Here is a 24,600-nt window from a genome sequence, read left to right as displayed (position 1 = left end):
TGGTGCGCAAATCATAGACTAAAGACCCAGGTAAACAATTAATTAATATTATTGTTATCATTTTTATGTTGATGGTTGTATTCTGTTTTATATTCGTGATTTTTGAGCTTTAATAAAAAAAAAAAAAAAAAAAATGAATTAATATTTTCTGTTTCTTATAGCATTATAGTTTTGTATTGTTTGTAGTGTGATAAACGTTTGCATAAGTAGTAGATGTGTTTGGAAAGTAACACGTAACATTTGAATTATATTTTGCTAAAATGAATGAAATGACTCGAAAAAAGATTTGTTCATTTTGCTGAACGAGACTCAAAGGTCCGAGTCGGTAAAATGATCCGAACTTCCTATCACTAGTTTTGGCAGATTCTCTCACTGAGTTTTGCAAGTGTGAGGGGGAGGGCGGGGCCACCTTGTAGCCAATCAAATGAGGCTCTCGCTGACTCTCCATTTACTCTAATCTGATTGGTTCAAAGAAACGCATCATTCACCAAGACATTTATCTTCATTTAGTTCGGGAACGTTCTCCATACTTTTAATTTACACATACAGTCAAAATAAATAAATTAATAAATAAATACCAACTTAATTAAAACATGATCTTTTAAAAGTTGTGTACCATTAGGCTATGTGTTCATACTGAATTTCGAGCTGTGTAGTATCATTCTCCTCCTAAACAGGCTATATTTAGTTTATTGTAATTTTGATGATAATTAAAGAAGGCCTAGTATCTGCACTAGCCTAATACATGCATAATTTCACTTGTCTACTGATCAGGGATGGTTTAATTTTTTTTAACAAAAATTAACAGAAGCAACAGTAATATTTTTTTTCTTTAACATGTTGTAATTTAAGGCGACTTTACAAAATATTACTAAAATATATATTAAATATTTATCATCTGTAATACCATCATGTAACCACTAGATGACTGTTTAGGGAAAGGCAAAGGGAAGTGGTGTGTGGCCAAGTATGGTGACCCATACTCAGAATTAGTGTTCTGCATTTAACCCATCCAAGTGTACTCACAGTAGTGAACACCCACCCGGAGCAGTGGAGCACGACTGCCCCTTTAGCTCTCTATATATAAACACATAAACATGGCTGTGTGGCTGGGAACTTTGGATTCCCACATAATTAGTTACTTGAATTTGGATATATATTTAGACATGATTAAATACATATTTATCAAAGTTTTTGCATTAGTCAAATCTGGACACAAAGAAAGCATTTTGTTACTCATTCTTGCTTCATATAATAGCTTAATCAGTCAGATGAAAGTTATCTGAATCAATACTGAAATTTCAATATATACAATTGAGTGTTAAAAACCATAAACAGACATGGTTTGACAAATTCAGATTTAAGTAGCTTTATTGGCATAGCAAAAAAAGCTGTACATATCAGATTATTTAGGGAATTTTTTGCCCTACATACACAAGTCATTTAGACATTTGCCAGTCAGTTTTTTTTTACACATACAGATTGGTTTTACGCAGTCAATCCGTTTTGCAGTTCCTTAAACTGTTGTTTTCGCTTGCAAATCGCTGTTCACAGGCTTGCAGTGCTTTTGACCGTATTTTGGCGAAAAAAACCGTGCCAAAAGTGTAAGCGCGGAAAAATGGAAGTCGTAAGAATGCAGATATTTATTTTGCGCTAGCATGAAGCTGCAGTTTCACAATACATGAATGACACTTACAAGTAACAGTAAAATGCTGCAAATAATTTTTTCTTGCGCTTGAAACGTGATTTACACCTTTACAAAGCGTCTCTTGCGCATGCAAATTTAATTTACACTTACAGTCTTATGTACACTTTCACAAATCTTACCCTGCGCATGCAAATCTTTGACGTCAATTTACCTTCATACTCCCACAATTCTTATTTGTTTATTTGACAGACGACTGTCTTGTGCTGTAGGTGCTAACAGAGCCAGTGTCTAAATGGAGGAATGTACAAGGATGCAAGTAGCACATCAGATAGATATAATGAGCTTTTTCTTTCTGATCCATCTTGTTCTAAATTTTATTTCATATTTGATTATTATATAAATGTATTTATTCTGCCACAGGGATTGATGTACCAGGACCCATCTAGATGACAATGCTGGATCGGCATGTACGAGTCCTCTTTCACTTCCCTATAGTCAGTTTAGTTGAGTTGCTTTACATGCATCTCTTTCTGTTCTGCAGAACAGAAATTAGCCTCCGTCTTCTGTTTGAACAGAGGAAATGGAATGCGAATCACGACTGCAATAATCTGTTGTTTTTCTTTCTGTCGCCACAGTCAGCACCAATCAGAATGATGGAAAGTACATTGCAAAGACAGTGCAAAGTACATTTTTGTGGAAAATCTTTATAAAAGGTAAATTTTCTTATAAAGCTTGTCTTATAAAAATGGGTAAGACTTTATTTTGGTGTCCTTCTTACACGTTAGATGTTCTTACTATTGTAATAACAATGCATTGTTACATGCAACTAACCCTAAACCAAACCCTAACCCTACAGGTTGTTAATTAATATTGCTTAATTACATTATATCGAAGACACCATAAAATAAAGTGTAACCACAAAGTGTACTGATCATTAAATGTGTATTAATATTAAAGGGTTACTCCACCCTAAAATGAAAATTTTGTCATTAATCACTACCCCCATGTCATTCCAATCCCGTTAAAGCTTCGTTCATCTTCGGAACACAATTTAAGATATTTTGGATGAAAACCAGGAGGCTTGTGACTGTCCCATTGACTGCGGCTGACACAGAACAGCGTACGCTGCTTGCATCCAGCTGATACTTTCCAAAATGGCGCTATGCTGACGCAGAGGAGACGAATTGTTGAATAAATTTGTTCTTTTTGGAGGTTTTTTTTGCGTATAAAACGTATTCTCGTAGCTTCAATTACAGTTGAACCACTGCTGGCAGATGGACTATTCTGACGATGTTTTTCAGACTTTTCTGGGCCATGACAGTGTTATTTGTTTGGCAGTCAATGGGACAGTCACAAGCCTCCCGGTTTTTATCCAAAATATCTTAAATTGTGTTCCTGAAGACGAACAAAGCTTTTATGGGTTTGGAACAACATGGGGGTAAGTGATCAATGACAAAAATTAAATTTTGGGGTGGAGTAACCCTTTAATGTGTACTAATATTAATTGAGTATTATTTTATTTGGTTGACAGTGGAAAGATACCCGAGGTGGACTTTGCTGTTTTAAGTGAATGGTTTGAGTGGATCATAAAGAATATTGCTATTCCTGTGGACCTTATTGGTATGGCAAATGTATCTATATAAGCATGTTGCTTGTAAGATATAATAATGCCAAATAAATGTTGCGTAATGTTTCTGACACATTTTATGTTCTCATTGGGTTTTATTCAGTTTACCTACAGACCTGCTACGAAAGACTAAATCAGAGGTGCAGAGAGGAAGAGAAGGTTATTCCACTGGTGAGCTGTTGTTGAGTTATTTGTGATCCCGTTTATGCAAAACTGAACTGAAATGCAACCTGAAACAACCCAAAATTGATTCTGTATCTCTGGTGTCAATGGTGGAAGAGCAAATAGCTGCCACATTGTAAGTTTAAAACTTAAGTTTTAGCTTGGAGATGACTTCACTTTTCATGTTATCAGAAGGCTAGGTTACAAACATTACTCTTTTTTTTTTTTTTTTGTTCATATATTTTGAAAGAGATTACACTTTATCTGACTTTTACCTTTTAGGAATACATAGAATCAATCCATAATCTCTATGAGGCCTGGCTCATTCATCACAAGTCATTTGAGGTTCCTGCTCCTGTTCTGGTGAGTTTCTGCCGATAGTCATTGGTTAAAAAGCCTGCAACATATGATATCTCTTGTGACATATTGTATAATCACCTGTTGATGAGCTGTTCCATGCGCTATATCTTGGGAGTAATTTGTGCCTTCACTTTGGTGGGCAGGTAATCCCAGCAGATCATGATTTAAAGAAGATGCTGCATCAGTATGAGGAGAACAGAGAGAAGATACTTATGGCACATTGCTGAGTAAATGATCAGAGACAACGTTGATCATATCAAGCCATAAATATGTCAGCTCTCAAAAGACAGATGAATCAAGTACTTTTTTTGACTTGGAACTGGGTTTACAAACATTCCTCCTGCAGTGGACAGTTGATTTACATAGTAGAGTTTGTAAATTAGTTCATATGATAGGTATTTTATTTAAATGCTGACTTTTATGATTATTATTTTGTATTTGCATTTGCAGTCATTGTAAACTTGTTTAAGCACTTAACAAGGGACATAGTCTTTTTATTTTTAGTCTTGTTTATGGAATCATTCCATATTATCTAAAACTACTGCACTTGGAAACATTTCCATTTTTTCTTTTCTTTTTCTTGTCTGTGGACATTTTAAATTCAGAACGTCAATTCCAGACCGTGCAAATATACTGTATGTGATTTAGTCTTGCACTTTTACAGTGAAGTCATCAATCTAGGGCAGGGGTCATCAAACTTGATCCTGGAGGGCCGGTGTCCTGCAGGGTTTAGCTCCAACTTGCCTCAACACACCTGCCTGGAAGTTTCAAGTATACCTAGTAAGACCTTGATTAGCTGCTTCAGGTGTGTTTAATTAGGGTTGGAGCTAAAATCTGCAGGACACCGGCCCTCCAGGACTGAACTTAGTGACCCCTGATCTAGGGTCTTAAAGATTCTTTTATTTTCATGAGATGTTCATCCTCCCACTTGCAGACAGTGTCACTATCAAATAGGTACTGTGGTCAGTTTATGTTACCGAAGGTGTTACTGTGACCAATGTAATTTCTACTGCATAAGGTATTGTTTTAAATAAACTGAAAAAATTATTTGAAAATATTGATTTTATTACATTGTAATTTACGGTCACATAATTATATGACGTGCTGCACTGTAGCCTCAGTAGTATGGCACGATAAGTACAAAAATAATTTGCACCTTATTACTCTAAATAACAGGTAGTATAATATAGATGCCCCAGGGGCCTCATTTATAAAATGTTGTGTAGAAACCTACGTTTGATCTAAGATTATTTCTCGAATGTGTGTACGTGCAATTCACACAATTCACAAATTTTCCTGAATTTAGTTTTTCTGTCTTGTAGACGCCCCCTAATTAATGTCATTAGCATATTAAAGTGCACCAGTCAACGTCTAAATCCTTTTCTTGTGAATGGTCAGCGACAAGAATTTTTTTTGATTTCCAAATACCTACATTACTTTAATTCTGCTATAAGAAAAAAAAATGTTTGTACACCTGCTTAGAACCTGGCGTGGCACTAAGCCCCTTTCCTTGTGAAAGACCATTTTTTAAAATCTTAACGATGGGATGAATTTTACCTCTAAGATCAAATCTGTGCATATGCATGTTTTATAAATTACCCCATTAATACAAGGTTAGACATCCCAGCAGAAACAAATGTTCCATTAAGACAAGTGCACATTTATTTGTCTACATTTCATAAGGCACATTACCTAGAAAATCAAGCTCAAATAATCATTTTTACCCAAGCAGATTCATGAAAGCAAGAAACCTTCATTCACTTTGAAAAGCTATGATAGAAGTTAAAAAGTCAAAGGGCACAGACATTCTTACTGTCACCTTCATAAACTTTAAGATACCAAACCTAACTCAAAATCAGGGCTTCATTAACAAGAAACTCTCTATCAATGAAAATGCTTTGCACATCATGACTAGCACAAAGACATTTTTGGAGCACTGTCACACTCTAGAACACTTTAAAATCTCTGCCATGGATAAGGAAGAAACAAGAATACTTTATGTTTCTAAATCACTACGTATGTTTGGACTAGGTCGTCTTCTGGTTGCTGAGGTGTGGGACTCTTGCGTCCATTTGAGCCCTCATTAGCAGTCTGGCTGTGGTCAGTCGGTGGTCCAAACACTGGTGTGCACACGCTCAGTGCACTATGGATGTAGATTGACTGAGGAGGCTCTCTAATGAGGTTGTCCTGTGCAAGAGCGCCGTCAGACCCAGCACAGCTCCCACAACCTGTAATGTTGCAGACAGGCTCCTGGGATGGGCTGCACAGGATGGGCAGGCTCATACCGTCTGAGGATTTTGTTGGTGGAGCTGTGATGACGTCATTGGGTCCACTGCATGGCTGGGCCTGTGCGGTCTCCTCTATGGGGTATTTAAGAGGTTCATCTGCACTGAGTTCCTTCATGTGCATTTTCTCCATTTGCTCAGTGAGCTCAGCCAAGCAGTCTTCCGTCGAGCCTTCACGGCTGCGTCCTTGCAACAGCTTCTCAACTTGAAGAACCAATGGTTTGTCATCTGAGGGTTGGGCTTCTACAAGTGCATTTGCGATGTGTAGTTTTCTTTGGCCTGGCGTGGTCTCAGCATGTATGGCTATAGACTGGGGGCCACTCATGTCATCACTGGCCTCGTGGTACAGGCCTGCATTGTGGCCCTTGGATCCAGCCCACTCCTGGGCCTTGAGAGGCTGCATAGATCTTTGAGACTTTCGGAAAATGGGCTTTTGTCGGATGGCCAGGTCTGGGTAGTTTTCCCGCATCTCTAAGATAGACTTGTCGTCACTCATAAATGAGTTGGGTGGTCTTTCGACATCAGAGATAGAAGCATCTTCAGACTTGTCAACTTCCTGATCAATAGGGTTATGACTTTTAAGTGACTCCTGTCGCCCCTCTTCCTCTGGGTTTATCAGAGAGCCACCTTCAATGTTCCCCTCATCCTTTAAAACATCCTCGTTTAGATTACAGATGTCATTGATAGGTTCTGAAACTACTTCTCCAGCACTTAAGGTCAGAGGAGCAGCTCTCATTCTGATGATCTCCAGACATTCCACATGTGATCTCTGGTTCATGAGCTCCAGAAGATGCTCACACTCTAACCGGGCAAGGAAAAGGTCAAATCCCATACTCTTGGCCTTGTCTGGATCAAAACTCTCTGACAGTCTATACTCGGTGTCTGTTTCCATGCAGTATCCAATAATCTGAAGAATACTTCTGGCAAAAGGCAATACTGGCTTGATGTAATAGACAAAGTGTCCTGTAAATGTCTGAGAGAACAAGGGAAAAACAGCCCTGATTAATTGTATATTATATTATATTGTATAGTATTTAAGAATGTTTCATGTTTCTTTTTTCACTTCTAAAATAATTAAACCTTGTGCCGTAATGTGGTACTGTATTGCAACCAATTATTATTATTAACAGTGTATACATCACTCGAAGAATCTTAGCAAAGTTTTATATATATATATATATATATATATATATATATACTCAAAATCCTTCTAAAACCAGAAAACAGATCAGGCTAAACCGGTTAGGATACCAGTTAAGAAGGGCTGGTTTACACTGGTTTTAGGACAATCAACTTGTCAAAAATCAAAAGTCGTTAAGTATTAACTTAATACTTGGGTGTTAAAAATAATTTTGTGATCATTACAAAAGTGCCCGGGGTTTCTCAGACCTCAAACAGAACATGTGAATTAAAGGAAATCAGGGACATCACCATTGCTTATTATTATAATAATAATAATAATAATAATAATGATGAATTAACCAGCCTAAACTAGTTTGCTGATTTTATGTGGCCTTCCAGTATCTTGTTGATGGTCTAGCTGGTCTGACCAAATGAAAACTTCCCCAAACCCTTCTAAATCCATAAAATAGACCAGTCTGACCAGGGCAGGAGACCAGATAAGAACATGAAACCATCTGAGGCCGGTTTAGCTTCCTATTATCATCAGCTGGGAGAGCAGAGAGGACAGACCTATCAATAGCAGCTTTTATTTACCTTTAAGGTTTTAATCTCTTTCTTCCACGGAAACAAAAACAGGTTGACACAGAACATCTCTAGTAGCTCGGCAGCTTTTCTGAAGTCGTGTACTCGTCTGTGGCAGTCTCTGTACTGCGCGCACTTATAGAGAGTCTGATAGAAGTCCAGCGCGTCGAGTCTCTTCCGCGGCTCTTCCTCCGCGAGCAGCAGCACGCGTCCGGCTTCATCTGTCACCTGTGTCTCTGAGCACACGGTCAGATTGCCTTCGCAACTAACTTTGTCGTAGTACTGTAAATACTTAACGAACACGTCTTTTCGCGAAACAGGCGTTTGATCGTCGACGCTGTTGGTCATGGTTGTGACAGAAAGTGATCAAGTTGATCAACTCCCATATGAGGAAGCGAAAGTAGACAGTATGCAAATGAGGAGTGATGATGATGATGAATATGCAGGTATCGCAAGCGACGCCGATACGCAAGAACCTCAAATATACGTCTTCTTGTTGTAGTTTAAGAACTGACCGGGATTACTTTAATAAAAGGCTTACATTTCCATAAATGTCCATGGCCAATAAGCGAAACGGTCCTGTAGGCATCAGCGACGTAACATCGATCTCATATCATTCATCTCAGCCTCGAGACACCTGAAATACATATATATTGTACATCGATAACTACCGGTACACTTAATTATACCGGGGGGTTTGTCCATGATTTGTCCGAGAAACGGTTGCTGGCATGCCTACATGTCTCCATTGTTATTCTTCCTTCGAATGAAGGAAACATTAGTGACATCTAGCGCTGAAAAAAAAACAAAAAAAGTAATTCTCATGACTTGCGTGTAAAAGAATATCCAGAAGATGGCGATGTAATCACAAAATTGATGCTTATGCACGTCAAACACGTGTTTGAGTCATGTCAGAAAGGAAAATACCTGATGGGGGAAATCCAGCTTTTAAACTAGAGCATGTATTTGTACAAAAATATCAAAATACCTTAGTCGCATACTTCCATCTGATAACGGCGCTTACCATGTTTTTTTATTTTACTTTTAATTTTTAATTTTTTTTAATTTTTTATTTTATCAGCGTGTAATAAAGGAAATAGGTTATGGCCTACTCATTGAACTAGTAATTCATGCTGCTATCTCTTACAGTAGGAAGGCAAATGCTTCCTATAAGTTCTATTCACCAAAGAATCCTTAAAAAAAGTTATGGTTTCAACAAAAATAATAAACAATAGGGTGATTGCAGGTAAAATGGGCCACTTTTTGTAAAACGTGTAATTTAGATACCTAGATGGGACCCCCCCCCCCCTCCTCCTTCTCGGTAGCACTTTATTTTACAGTACATGTACTTCCCTGGTACATAGCTACATGAAGTACATGCAAATGAGTGGTAACACAAGGTACTTACCTGAAGTGTACCCTGCTGAAAAAAACAGCTTAAACCAGCCTAAGCTGGTTGGCTGGTTTTAGCTGGTTTAAGCTGGAAATAGCTGGTTTTAGCTGGTCTCCCAGCCTGGTCAGGCTGGTTTTAGCTGGTTGGTCAGCTGGCCTTCCAGCCTGGTCATATATGCACATGGTAATAAATAAGAAACACGGCTGTACTTAACAGTCGTACGTGCATGGTAATTGTTTGTACATACAGACAAGTGTGGGTAAGAACGGTCACTTACAGGTGGTGCCCATACATGGTAACTATTTAGATACTTTACTGTACTTACTAATGTATATTCATGGTAAATATGTAGTACTTACGGACAAGTGGGTACAAACAGGCCTGTCCTTACAGTATCCGTATATGGTAACTACTAAGACACATTACTGTACATGGTCTGAACATGGTAAATGTGTAGCACCCACAAAAAAAATGTGCTATTATGTGGTAACAAACAAGACACATACTGTACTTGGTATACACGTGGTAAATATGTAGTACTTGCAAACAAGTGTGTTAATGTTAAATTGCTCTCCACAACAGTGCTTACAAAGTTTGAAGTATTGGTAATTTCTGTGTAATGTTTATGTAAAATGATGCACTTTATTTTACAGTCCTATTTCCACAAGTACCTTGTGTTACCACTCATTTGCCTGTAGGTACAATATATTTACCATGTATGTACCAGGGAAGTACACGTACTGTAAAATAAAGTGCTACCTTCTTTTCTTTATTATTTTTGTTAACTTTAATGTCCAGCTGTAATATTTCAATTTGAATATGGTAAATATAAAGTGTTATTTGCATGGTATAAACATTTTTAGATCATGTACTCCAGAAAAAAACAACATATATATATATATACACACGTTTACGTTTAGTCATTTGGCAGACGCTTTTATCCAAAGCGACTTACAATTGGGGAATACAAGAAGCGATTCATCTTGAAGAGGCAATCAGACAGAGGAAGTGCTCGTAACACCAAGTCTCAGTCATTGTTCAAATAAGTACAAGCTAGTAAGGGAGGGAGAGAAAGATAGAGGGAAAGAGTGAGGTTTTTTTTTTTTTTTGAGTTTAGGATGAAGTCAAGTAGTGCCGAAAGAGATGAGTTTTCAGTTGTTGCTTGAAGATTGACAGGGATCCAGCATTCCGGATAGGGGTGGGAAGATTATTCCACCAGCCAGGAATGGTGAACGAGAATGTTCTGGAGAGTGATTTTGAGCCTCTCTGTGATGGTATCACAAGGCGTCGCTCACTAGCGGATCTCAGACTTCTGGAGGGGATGTAGATTTGTAATAGTGAGTGGAAGTAGGAGGCTGCTGAGCCTGTGGTCGTTCTGTATGCAAGCATCAGTGTCTTGAACTTGATGTGAGCTGCCACTGGTAGCCAGTGCAAGGAGATGAAAAGAGGTGTAACATGCGCTCTTTTGGGCTCGTTGAAGACCAGTCGTGCCGCTGCATTCTGAATAATTTGTAGAGGTTTGATTGTGTTTGATGGCAGTCCAGCCAGAAGAGCATTTTATATATATATATATATATATATATATGGCACTACTTTACGTAAAAAAAAAAAAAAAAAAAAAATATATATATATATATATATATATATATATATATATATATATATATATATATATATATAACATTATTATTATTTATTTTATTTTTTTTACATAAAGTGGGCCATTCCTTATATATGAAAAATTTTTCTGCTCCTAATTAAAAACACATGATTTATTAACACATATTATCAGACAAACATATTTAAAAAATCCAAAAATATATAACCTACAGGTTATGAGTAAAATAAATCATGTGTAAATCCTCATCTCAATTCATGTGTGAAATGCCCAACAACTGAACAATCATGTTGTGTTGACATTACATTTTATTAAATGTGAATATCAGAATTTTCAGAAATCAGAATATTAACAAAATTAACTCTAAAATATGTTAAAAATGTGACTATAACACAAGCAACAACATATAGTCTAAAATAATAATAGTAACTTTTAAAATGGTAACCATATATGTGACCCTGGACCACAAAACCAGTCATAAGAGTACATTTTTTGAGCTGAATAAATTAGCTTTCCATTGATGAATGGTTTGATGGGACAATGTTTGGCTGAGATACAACTATTTGAAAATCTGGAATCTGAGGGTGCAAAAAATGCAGTTGTCCAAATGAAGTCCTTAGCAATGCATATTACTAATCAAAAATGACGTTTTTATATATTTACGAAAGGAAATTTACAAAATATCTTCATGGAACATGATCTTTACGTAATATCCTAATGATTTTTGGCATAAAAGAAAAATTTATTATTTTGACTCATACAATGTATTGCTGGCTATTGCTTCAAATATAGTCGTGCAACTTAAGACAGGTTTTGTGGTCCAGGGCCACATTTGTAGAAATGTTTTTCTGTCTATGTTCCCTAAACACTTTAAATGAACTTTAATTGTGTTCATATTTGAAAGCTTTATATTCTGCATCTACATTTTGCTCCTCTCATCCTTTCTTCATTCCACAGATTGAACTGAATGCCTCGACTTCCTTTCTATTCTCTCTTTCCTTTCTTCCATCACTTGAATTTCCTGACTGCAGACTCATTTCTGTTTTCTAAAAAAGTAAATTATACATGTAAATTATAAAATAATAATAATAATAAAAATAATTGAAGGTTAAAGGTCAGCCCACTTTACCTGAATCCCACTGGGCCACTTTATCTAACACATTCAGACAAAGTGGGCCAGCAATATTTAAACACCTTGAACACATTTTTTAAGCAATTCTTTTTTCTTTGCATTTTATGTTTAACAACTGTGGAAACAAAAACAGCAGGAACTGTCCCAATAGTATTTGTTTCCATTTAGTGAGCAACCTTATCATTTAGAAAGGAAAACCTAATGTCAAAGGGTTTTCTACCTTTTACCATGACACAGTCCTCTTTTGAGGTGTGGCCACACCCACCAGTGTCATACTGCATCAACCAAAACTATTTTATCATTTAGAGAAACAGCATCCTTTTAATTAAGAACCATTGTTATGCTCTGAAAGTGCAAACCCACTGAGCACGGTACAATCAAACCTAAAACGCCCCACTTTACCGTAATGAACTGTTTTCAGCACAGATAATTATAAGAAATGTTTCTGGAGCACCAAATCAGCATATTATAATGATTTCTGAAGGATCATGTGACACTAAGACTGGAGCAATCAAGCTGTGCCATCATGAATAAATTACATTTTAATATAGGCTATATATTAAATAGAACTTTAGATTGTAATGGATGTATTTTAAAAAACAGTACCGGTAGCATGTTTGAATGGTAGTGCAACATAGTGAGTCTGTTCGGAATAAAACAATATCAACCATGAACTCAATATCACATGGCACATGACAAAATGTATCCTGAATATAGAAATATTCATATTACAGGATCATAAAATACACAAACTGTAATAAGCACTTTTGTCACCAAATAAAGAGTTGCTGGTTCTAGAGAATAACAGGAACTGTTTCAATGTAAAATTGGATGAATCTATTCTCAGAATCTCACTTATTGTACCTTATCTGACCTGAAAATAGTCAGATGGTAAAATTCACAGTAATTACAAGTGGCTCATTCATGTTTAAACTCACCTTAAATGGTTTCAAATGGTTGGATTATTTCTGTACGACTGTAATAGAGTTGTGTGTATTACCATGCATGTCAGCTCTGGATGAAATGAGCATTCCTCTGGTATAGTTTAATAGAAGTGGAGCTCTGGGATAAGAGGCTAATTAAGGGCAGAGCTATGGCACAGGCCATCTGTTCAGGATGCTTTCTTTGAGCCCACCATGCAAACAGGCAGGAGAGAGATGAATATCCATATCAGTGCTAGCGAGACGCTCATAATGCATTCTGAATGACTGGAGTCAATGAGCAAAATGGTTCAGGAAATATTCTGTCCATCTGGAAGCCTTTAGTGTACAATCAACATCTGTTACTAAACTGCACAACATTCTCTGAAACTTGCCAGCAGTAACTGTGCACAACAAAATCCTACGTTGATATTTTACCGAATTCACTATATCAGTCTGTTTTTGAGACTTATTATTTCAATAAAGGATTAAAAGATGGACATCTTGATAGAAGTCTTGTTTTTTTATTATTATTATTATTATTTATTCAGAGGATACAGTGGTAAAGGAATAAAGACTCTAATACAAAACATACATCAGTATCTGCAGCTCTATGATACAGCATTATCACTTTGGACAACCGACCACAACATAGTGACAATATGTGAAATAACACATTTGAGATGTATTCATTAAATGTAAGTCGACATTTACAACGGGTTTTGATGCTAAGGTGCTATTCTGGTGTAAGAAACATATTCATGTGGTGTAATGAAACTGCTGAAATAGTTTAGCACACAAATGTAAGCCAGTTTAAAGTGATTTTCCTGAACATAGATGCAGCTCACTAGATGCAGCTAAAATACACAAAACCCTAAAACCGACAGAAAATAAATACTATATGACCAATGGGAAATAGATATTCTCTAGAATTTGGCAATATTCCTTTAAATCTGTACTGTATGTGTTTATTTTATCTTTATGCACACAGTTGCTACAGCCTTGCTAACAAGTGTGAATTAAAGGAATAGTTTAACCCAAAATGAAAAACTGCTGAAGATATACTCAAATTCACCTACATATTGGATGGCCTTACTTTATCAGAACAGATTTGAAGAAATTCAGCATTCAGTGAACAATAATCCAGTTGATCATCCTTGTGAAGCAAAACGCTGCATGTTTGTAATAATCAAATCCAAAATGTTTTTAACTTCAAACTCTTGCTTCTGACTAAAATATGAGTCCCATATCTATAATATTGCTTTCAGTGAAAAAGCAGTCTCGTCTGCACTTTTTACAAACAGAAACAAACCAAAACAGTTCAAAACAAATGGATTTTGATGTAAAAGGACATCGGGGATGGACTTTTTTCAGCGTTATTATGGATTCTAAATGATTTTGGGCAGATGCGACAGTTTAAAGTTAAAATGCCTTGATGAATTTGTTTCTTACAAACATGCAGCTTTTGTAGTTAATTGACGGACTGGAGTCACGCTGATTACTTCTGGATTATTGTGATGTTTAAATCAGCTGTTTGGACTCTCATTCTGACGGCACCCATTCACTGCTGTGGATCCAGTGGTAATCAAGTGATGTAATGCTAAATTTCTTCACATCTGTTCCGATGAAGAAACAAACTCTACATCTTTAGATGGCATAAGGGTACATTCTCTGCAAATTTTCATATTTGGGTGAATTCCATTAGATTCAAGGGTTTACAGACACAGTATTATTATTAAAGTGTGGTGGCAACAGCTAATACACCTCTACTCATTACATCATAGAACATCTGGACCATTTCTTCATCTAAGGTGTTGACCGATACAGCTCACGCCTTTACAGAGCTATATGAGCAGAATGAGACAGGCTCAACATCTACAAAATGACCTTGTAATGCTACTTCAGATGTGGTGTTATAAGAAAAGTAGCCTTTCTTCATAGGTGATGAGTAACTTTTAAACTAAACATTGGTGGAAGTCAATTGTACTGTAATATGAGAGTCCAAAGTTGACATCCATTCAAACTACAATAAATAAATAATAGTGGGCCATTTAATATTAATTTCTGGCTTGAGCTGCTTTTCACTACACAAGAAACGCATTCATGCATCAAATTCAATTTAAAAAATCCCATTAGACCGTCTTTTCTGTAAGTATTTACTTTCGTGCTGTGAGGGGAAAGTGACGAGAATAGAGGTGAGGTGTCATGCAGTGTTATTTCTGGGTAGCTTTTAAATATATAAATAAATAATGTATACAGGTGCATCTCAATAAATTATAACGTCATGGAAAAGTTCATTTTTTCTTGTAACTTATTTCAAAAAGTGAAACTTTCATACATTTTAGATTCATTACATGTAAAATAAAAAAAATTCTATTTTTTTTTGTTTTAGTTTTGATGATTAGAGCTTACAGTCAAAAATCAATATCTCAAAATATTAGAATATTTACATTTGAGTTTCAGTTAATGACCATCCCTACAGTATAAATTCTGGGTATCTCTTGTTCTTTGGAACCACAATAATGGGGAAGACTGCTGACTTGGAAATGATCCAGAAGATGACCATTGACGCCCTCCACAAAGAGGGTAAGTCACAGAGGGTCATTACTGAAAGGGGTGGCTGTTATTTGGCATATTAAATGCAAAGTTGACTGGAAGGAAGAATTTGGGTAGGAAAAGGTACACAAGCAACAGGGATGACGGCAAGCTTGAGAATACTGTCAAGCAAAGTTGATTCAAACACTTGTGAGAACTTCACAAGGAGTGGACTGAAGCTGGAGTCAGTGCATCAAGAGTCACCACGCTCAGACGTCTTCAGGAAAAGGGCTACCAAGCCACTTCTGAACCAGAGACAACGTCAGAAGCGTCTTACCTGGGCTGTGGAGAAAAAGAACTGGACTGTTGCTCAGTGGTCAAAAGTGCTCTTTTCATATGAAAGTAAATTTAGTATTTCATTTGGAAATCAAGGTCCCAGAGTCTGGAGAGGCACATAATCGATTTTTGCTTGAAGTCCAGTGTGAAGTTTCCACAGTCAGTGATGATTTGGCTGCCATGTCATCTGCTGGTGTTGGTCCATTGTGTTTTCTGAAGTCCACAGTCAACGCAGCCATCTACCAGGAAATTTTAGAGCACTTCATGCTTCCTTCTGCTGACAAGCTTTATGGAGATGCTGATTTCATTTTCCAGCACGACTTGGCACCTGCCCACACTGCCAAAGGTACCAAAAGCTGGTTCAATGACCATGGTGTTACTGTGCTTGATTGGCCAGCAAACTCGCCTGACCTCGGTATTGTCAAGAGGAAGATGTGAGACACCAGACCCAACAATGCAATTGAGGCAGTAATTAAAGCAAAAGGAGCCCCTACCAAGTTTTGAGTACATATACAGTAAATGAACATACTTTCCAGAAGGCCAACAATTCACTAAAAATGTTTTTTTTATTGGTCTTATGAAGTATTCTAATTTGTTGAGATTGAATTGGTGGGTTTTTGTTAAATGTGAGCCTAAATCATCACATTTAAAAGAACCAATGACTTAAACTACTTCAGTCTGTGTGCACTGAATTTATTTAATACACGAGTTTCACAATTTGAGTTGAATTACTGAAATAAATGAACTTTTCCACGACATTCTAATTTATTGAGAAGCACCTGTATATGCGTTTTTTGGAATGAAATTTTCTTCACTTTAGCATGTTAATCTAACAGTCATGGTGATTAATAGGCACATTGTATATTAGAAACATGCATGTGGCGAAGCCATGGTGTTACAATGAATAAAGCGGGCAATGGCAGAACAAAAACAGAAACAAATCTGATACATACATGTTTTGGAAGCACAGAATGTGTCCAGCGAGAACTATCTTATGTTTAATTTCATATTGACGTCGATGCTACAACGGCTTTGCAATTGATCTACTTACCAGTCTCAGCTCTTATGTTCTAATGTACACGGCATTAATGCAGTTTAGAAGAACAATTGTTTTACAACCTTTGGCAAAGTGTTCCCTAAAGCCCTTTCTAACTATAGTTTGTATTGTCATATGCATTGATATCACTTATCACACATCTGCTGTTCTCCTAATAAGATTTTCAGATGCATTTGAGACTTTAGGAAAACAGTAGTCTTTGCAAACAGAAGGATATGTAAATAAATCACAGTGATCTGTGAAATAGATGTACAACAGTGGTTCTCAACCTTTTTGACTCCAAGCCTCTCCTTTGTCCAAGACAATTTTCACAAGATGTTAATTGATGGACTTGAGTCACGTTGATTACTTGTGGATTATTGTGATGTTTTTATCAGCTGTTTGGATTCTCATTCTGACGGCATCCATTCACTGTAGAGCATCCATTGGTGAGCAAGTGATGCAATGCTAAATTTCTCCAAATCTGTTCCGATGAAGAAACAAACTCATATACAATTTGGATGTTCTGAGGGTTTGTAATTTTTAAGCATATTTAAATTTTTGAGTGAACTATTCCTTTATGATTATGTTAATATAACTAAATTTAAATAATATTAAGACTTATCAGGAAGCTTGGTTTAGGCCCCTAGTGGGTCCTGGCCCTCTAGTTGAGAACCACTGATGTAAAGCAGAAAAGTAAAAAAGTATGGATTAAAAGCATATTGATTTTCTTATGACATTCAAATTTCAAAGGTAATTTCTCATCTTTGCTAGTTATTCTAGTTATTAAATTTACAAAATATCATCTTAAAAAAACTTTCAATTTACAAAAAGTAAATATAGTAGTCAATATTTGAAGTGGATCAAAAAAGTTAATCAAAGTAGTTCTAAGACACATTTTGGTTTTAGGTTTCAGGACAACTTTGATGACAGGTTTTGATCCATTTCAAATGTTTACTAGTGTAGTTAAAACCAACCCAAAAATTTGAAAGGGAAAAAAAAAGAGAAAAATCATAATAGACCTGTTGGAAATACACAGTCACTCATGCAGGAACACACATTTTCACACTAAAAAGAAAGACAAATTTCTATTCCTATTAAAATTTCTCTATTACAGCCCCAGGTTTATTAAGAGGCTTTCTGCTCTTTTCTGACATCCAGAAGGGCACATTTCAATGGTTGTTGATATTGGTGCTTGTGATATTTAAATCGTCTATTAGTCTACCAGTAATAGAAGACATACGTTGAAATCGAATTATACCATAAGCAAAAGACAAGGTGAGGTGATGCACAAAAAAGTGGTCCATAGCCCTGTGCTCCCATGGCGGTTCCCGCTGTGTCACAGAAAGCAAGAAGTGCAGTGTCTGTGTCGGCTGAAGTGAGAGGTAATTGTGGGCTCCTGCAGGTGTCAGTTTCAGGTCTTGACTTTCAGAAGACCCCAGCCACACAATAGAGTCCCTCTCAAAGCTGGTTTGGTACAGTGACGTATGAGTGTACAGGAGAGGCAAGGATTACAGGATCCTGTGGGAAACGCTGTCCTGAGGACTGCTGTCTGCTGTAGTGTGTTTGAGCAGATCCAGGGGCATCAGAGGAAGAGGCTGGTTTTGTTCACTCACTACTGCCTCGTATGGGGGCGCCTCATCTAAAGGTAAGGCTGACAAAGATATGGAGGCAACTGGCTGGTGTCTGAAGTCCTGTAGTCTGGTTGGGTAATGGGAAGAGCCACTTGCTGACACCCAAGAAGCACCAGAGAGCAGATCCTCTACCTCTCTGTGACGGTGTGGGGCAGGATGCTCCCGGCACGGGTCTGTGAGGGAGTAGGGGGGCGGATCGTCCGTTGGAACATATATCTGCGTCCCTTGTCCCACACACTCATCATAACTGAAAGAAAAGACCATTTTGAAATAAATATTATTATATGTACACATCTGATTTCAAATAACATTTCAACAATATTATGTAACTGATGTATTTATCAATATACTATACTACAATTTAAAATTCGATAAAATAATTTTTTAGGGAAGCATATAGTATGTCCTGTATACATGGTAGGTTACATTTTATAACCACTAGATGGCAGAAAATTTATTTTTGCTAAGAACTCTGAAATATGATTATCTCCTTACTAAATACTTATATTCTGTATGGGAAAAGTATATAGTTTGTTATTATAAAGTCAACTTTTTGATACAAAAAAAAAATCAAATATACATCGAAGACAAATAATTATTTCAAGCCGTTTTACACTTCACTTCTACAATTCTACACTTTAAGTTCGCAACATTTTACCAGAAGTGTAAGATTGATGATGGTATTATGCATTTTTATAACTGCATTATGAATGAGGAATAAACCCAGGATATTTACATAGTGAGAATATTTTTCATATGCCGTTATAACATCTGAATGTCAGACCCTCAGTATTACTGACATTTGATTCTCTTTTTGTTCCTTCCTACTATACCAAATTGCCAATTTCAGTTTCTATGTGCGATATCCTGCTGCACGGCAAACAAAGCTCCAGTGAAGCACATCAGATTTAAAGCCTGATGTGTCCATCCAAGAGAAAAGCATACAGAAAGAGAGACAAAGGAAGTGAAATGGCCTACTTGTTTGTGTGAAGGTGAGTTGTGTGTGTGTGTGTGAGGTGAACTACATTAACCAGGTTCATGAGCGCTTCCAGTAAAGTGAAGCAGTCTTATGCCTCTGACCTCAGCGTGAGCAGAGCACAGTGTTAGAAAGAGTAAGAGCGAATAGCAGCAGGGTAATTGGATCTTGGTATGGTTAACCATATCAGACTGTCAGTGAGAGCGGAAACGGGATGCTAGAATTGGTTTAAGCTGCCACCCCAGGCTTACACATGAGAGATGAACACAGAGAGAGGGCTTTGTGGTGGGCACAAAGCGCTCTGTTATATACACATCTTTTTTGTCTACATAAAAAATATGTAAAGATGGGTTACGAATATTTCTTTAAAAAGAAATTAACACTGTTATTTAGCAAGGATGCATTAAATGGATCAAAAAATACAGTAAACATATTTGTAATGATACAAAAGATTTCAGTTTCAAATAAATGCAATTCTTTTGCTATATTGTAATTATTCTATTCATCAAAGAATCCTTAAAAATATGTTTCCACAACAAAATTAAGCAGCACAACAGTTTTCAAAATTGATAAATAGAAATGTTTCTTGAGCAGCAAATCAGCATATTAGAATGATTTCTGAAGAATTGTGACACAGAAGATTCAGCTTTACCATCACATTCTAAAACATAAATTAAAATGTAAAATATTAAAATTATAGTAATTTTCACAATTCTTGTTTTTTTTTTTTCTGTTTTTGATTAAATGAATGCCGCTTTTGTGAGCATAAGAGGTTTCTTTAAAAACACATTAATGACCCTAAAACTCCACTTCATAATTTTCCAGAATCGACTGGAATCCAATATTTATTGAATACAAAATACATACAGTACCTAATTTTCTAACACAACCCAAATGTTGACAATTTAAGGTACATGCTTTCAAACTGGTATGTATGAAAAGGAGCAACACAGAAAAAAACACCACTGCTTTGGAACAATTTTTATTTATTTATTTAATAAATATGAATTATAAATATATTACTAGTAAATAGATATTATAGATTTTTTGGGTATCTGCTCCCCTGATATTCCATTTATGGGCATCTTGTGGGTCATTCTCTCATGGAATTGTTTGTTGAATTAAGCTGCCATTTGTGGACGTGAATTATTTCTGATGCTTCTATAATCGTTGGCTATATAATAAGCTGATCTATCAGCAGCAGCTGTATCGAAGGGTCTCCCATATACTCAGAGATCCACTCCCTCACCTCCTCCATCAGGCTTCAGTGAGGTGATGAGGGCTAATTAACACACCACCTGTTCAACTGGAAGAGGTGATGATACCAGGGAAAATGGCTAAGCATGACTGAAACCCATTAAAGGAGTAAACACCAAAAAAGTGGTTCAGATGAAATCAATCTAGTTTCATTCTCCTAAAGTTTCTCTGTCTTCTCGTTTCTCTTCTCATGTCATGATAGTAATCATACCACATCATGAACACGAAAAACGCCTCTTCATGTGGACTCTGAATAACATCTGTGCTGCTTGAGGGTCATTCTTTATTTTTGCCTCTGCATCTCTAGTTGGCTGAGATTTGAGACTGCTGATACATCAAGCAGTTGAAGTTATCAACCAAAAATAGATGTTAACAGATACATTTGTGTAATGTTACAATTATTAGTAGTGCATACTAGCAAAAAATGCCAATGCAAATGTATGTCAGTGTAGCAGATTGCAATTAATGTAGACAATGTAGTCACAAAATGTTTTAGTGAAATTATATCCAAGAATTGTTATATTTTAGTGTTAAAATATAATTATAATTAATCGTGATTAATCGCATCCAAAATGAAAGTTTTTGTTTTCTAAATATTTGTGTCTACTGTGTATATTTATTATATATAAATACAAACACATGCATGTATATATTTAAGAAAAATATGTTATGTTGATATATTAAATATATTTATATATATAATATAAAATATAAGAATATAAATATATACATGTAAATATTTTCAAAATATATAGTGTATGTGTGTGTGTTTATATATACATAATAAATATACACAGTACACAAACATATATTATGTAAACAAAAGCTTTCATTTTGAATGCACTATTATCCCATGCCTTCCGCAACTCAAGCCAAAGGCTTTCCTTTGAATGTGCAATAGATCTGTCCAGTTTATTTCCAACTCGATGGGGTTGAGGTTCGGACTTTGAGGGGGCCAATCCATCATTTTCAATGTTCCAGCAGATTCCTTCCCTTACCGTTAGTTCTGGCAATAGTTCGTTTTATGGGTATATATTTGCTTAGTGCTTTATTTGGAAGCCCATTTCTGTCACATAAGGGAAAAATCTTGAAAATGAAAAAATCATGCTTTGGTGAAGTCATATTGGTGGTGAAAATGAGCTTCCATAGCTTTAGAACTTTTATATTTCTATACCTAAAGTGATTTGAGGTTTAAAACAACTTTTGACATTTAATTAGCATTTTTTGTTAAAAATCATTGTTTTTTGTGAGTGCAAGAAAATTTGCACGTTAACACACATCAACTTGACATACCAATCCAGATATCAGCACAGGTGGAGACCACTGCAAACAGGACTCCATGCCTGGACACTTCACACCAACACCATAAGCAGGACAGCCAGTATGGACAGCCTGGCTGAGTGCTCATAACCCCACAATGCTCTGGCACACGTCCCTGAGAATACTGCACTCAGATATACTGTGGCGCCACTATGTCTAAGAATTACACACTTCGGCAGTCTCTCCTTCTAAACTTGGCAATGATGGCCAATGACTACATCCTTTGGACTGTATACAAATGCATTATGCAGTCTTTTCATTAGGTTGTACATTATATTGTGTACATTATAAGATTGATTCACAGAAATACACAAAGCCAAACAGAAACTCCCCCTGCAGTGTAGCATTCTGAGTCCACTCCCTGCAGTGTAGCATTCTGAGTCCACTTCAACCCATATACTAAGATAAACAAAACCACATTTTAATTTGTAATTCACTAAACTGTCATGGCAGACACCCAAATCCACTATCATTTTATAAATAATACTGTTTTTGTGTTTTTGGAATGCACGGAACAGAGTTTTTTTGTTTTGTTTTTTAGGTAAGAATGTACTTGTTTAGACTTCAAATATGCGGTTTGTTAATAAAGATAACATCTATTTGAAAATTTGCTTTGGTGTTTTCGGAGACATGAGCTCCAGGGCGTCAGCGGCCGTTCAGCGCTCATAAACCCGCCGAGAGAGCCTTACCTTGGCCGGATCTTCTGGAATTTGCAGCTGGCTCGGATGTCTCTATGGTGTCTAAGCATGAGATATAATTCGTTTTGGGTAAATCTCACGGGTAGTCTTTGGTCTTATTAATCTATTATTTGTTCCAGAGCAAATAGTTTTGGCTGAGGGCAAAATCTCATCACGTTACATTTTGTGTAACTTCAATGCTGTATATCAGAGCGCTGCCTTTGTACTTTTGACTGAATTGCCTAGCAACTTTTATGATGGCTGATGTTGTTTATTAAATATTATTCAATAAATAATACCTCATATAAATAATAGTATTTAATATTAGTCTTTAGTATTGGGAAATGGTGTGTGTTCGTGATGGTGATTTTAGTTACATTGTTCCGCCATTAGATGGCGACAAGTGACTTTTTTATGAGTGAGTCAGCACTAAAGACTTTTATATTGAAAGAGGCTGAAACACTGTTCTAAACAAGGAAGTTATTTTTAGTTTTAACAACAACTTGTAAGATGCAGACAAAAATTTCAACTAATGTTTTATTGTGAATATGAGATTAAGCTGAAGAATGAACGCTGTATAAGATGCAGGTAGTAATTTGCACAAGGTTTTTAAAGACACTCCGTTGTTGTTTCTTTTACACACTCGCGCCGTCGGACTGTTGTATAAATGCAATATCACACTCGCAGACGTGCGATATGGCTGTATATTGGCACACTGTGACTACCTACAGCAGAATCACAGCCGCACCAATATACAGTCATATCGCACTGCTACTTGTGTGATATTGCTCCTATGAACTTGGCTCTGTGCATTGGCTGTTGACTGGATGAAGGCAGATCTGAATGTAAGCTTGGAGTCAATAGTAAGAAACATGCAGGGTTTAAGTGAATTAAATGTTTGAAAAAAGTCATAAGCATGAGTAATGCAAAAATATGCATGAGTGAACGGTTCTTAATAAGATCCATAACAAGCATTTAAAAAATTAAAAAACAAGACAGGGAGGATTTTACCTCGATGCTGACTTGAAAAAAGACTGATTGATTTCGACAGGTCATGCTGGATCAAGTCTAAGTGTTTGATTTATAGACTGAGTTCAGGATTCAACTTTAATTTCCATGTAGACCTCTACTCCTATACAGCCTGATACAGTTGTGCTCATTTAAAGGTTCACAACACCTGCTGTGTCACCTGTAATCAATATGAATAAGACGTCTGTTGTTACCCTGGTTACCCTCAGCAGTGTGTTCCCCTGCTCCTCATACATAAATAATGACTCTGATCGAGAATCCTCCATGTGCGAGTGTGTGCATGAGGTGCTATCAAGATAAAAGCACATTCAAAATGTCGACGCCTGCCCTGCGATGAATCCCAGGAAAAGGATATGAAAGCTAATTTGGCTTTTTCTGAATGATAAGAAGGTAAAGCACAGAGATCTGTTAGGGCTTTCTATATCCCTCCATGTGAGTGTTACATAAAGCTGTTCCCTCTGTTCAGAACAAGGTGAGAACTGTTTTGCACCATCCTGCTTCCTCTGTTAAGGAGCCAGGCTCCTCAGGGACCCCTCCACACACACTTACTGAGATGTCACCTCAACTGACAATAATTCATTAATCAGGCTATGCAAATGTCACAGCCCAGTCATGACTGTGACTCTCATCTCATCTCATCTATCCATATCCATAAATAATAAACAGCCTGCATTTGCTTTAATGTTTTTTTTTTTCCGCAATTGTTGTTCCCAAGAACAAATATGAGCGTCAGTTGTTTTTGCACCTTGGGCAAATGAAGCTCCCACTTCCCCAGAGAGTATGAAGAACAACACCTGCAGATGACAGGGATATAGTGTACAGTCTTTCCACACCCAATCTTTAAAATACATTTGTGTAATAAAATAGCTAAAATTTAAATCCAAAAATAATATGCATTATATTAACAAAATTCAATAAAAATATAAATTCATTATATTTACTAATATAGTA

At 36.5% G+C, this 24,600-nt stretch overlaps 2 protein-coding genes and 1 pseudogene across 3 annotated transcripts in view; 1 reads left to right on the top strand and 2 right to left on the bottom strand.

Annotated features, from left to right (window-relative positions):
• Window positions 1-1,993: 1,993 nt before the first annotated feature.
• Window positions 1,994-4,847, top strand: LOC306884755 (thymidine kinase 2, mitochondrial-like; annotated as a pseudogene). Its single transcript, XR_013785789.1, has 6 exons — window positions 1,994-2,361; window positions 3,180-3,268; window positions 3,379-3,446; window positions 3,720-3,800; window positions 3,941-4,485; window positions 4,638-4,847. The product of XR_013785789.1 is annotated as a thymidine kinase 2, mitochondrial-like (transcript).
• Window positions 4,848-8,554, bottom strand: LOC306884749 (uncharacterized protein). The gene is made up of 2 exons (XM_079440923.1): window positions 7,799-8,554; window positions 4,848-7,055 (listed from the first exon to the last, which is right to left on the bottom strand). The coding sequence occupies exons 1-2, from the start codon at window positions 8,132-8,134 to the stop codon at window positions 5,802-5,804; spliced, it is 1,590 nt and encodes a 529-aa protein (XP_079297049.1). The 5' UTR covers window positions 8,135-8,554; the 3' UTR covers window positions 4,848-5,801.
• A 6,691-nt stretch (window positions 8,555-15,245) lies between these two features.
• LOC306879739 (protein BEAN1-like) overlaps window positions 15,246-24,600 on the bottom strand; it is a 64,215-nt gene continuing 54,860 nt past the window's right edge. The window contains exon 6 of the mRNA XM_079432905.1: window positions 15,246-18,637. Within this exon, the coding sequence (XP_079289031.1) occupies window positions 18,268-18,637 (370 nt within the window). The 3' untranslated portion in view covers window positions 15,246-18,267. The remainder of the gene's footprint in view (window positions 18,638-24,600) is intronic.

Source organism: Barbus barbus (assembly GCF_936440315.1).
Source record: "Barbus barbus genome assembly, chromosome: 2".
NCBI lineage: Eukaryota > Metazoa > Chordata > Actinopteri > Cypriniformes > Cyprinidae > Barbus > Barbus barbus.
Note: the sequence above shows the minus strand (reverse complement) of the source record. Positions and strands in the feature narration are given on the sequence as shown.

Bases quoted from the DNA above. Each gene is read 5' to 3' on its own strand.
- LOC306884749 (XM_079440923.1), bottom strand. From the start codon at position 8,134: ATGACCAACAGCGTCGACGATCAAACGCCTGTTTCGCGAAAAGACGTG. The intron at 7,056-7,798 runs GTAAATAAAAGC...TTGTTCTCTCAG, and splicing joins AAGAGATTAAAACCTTAAAG to ACATTTACAGGACACTTTGT.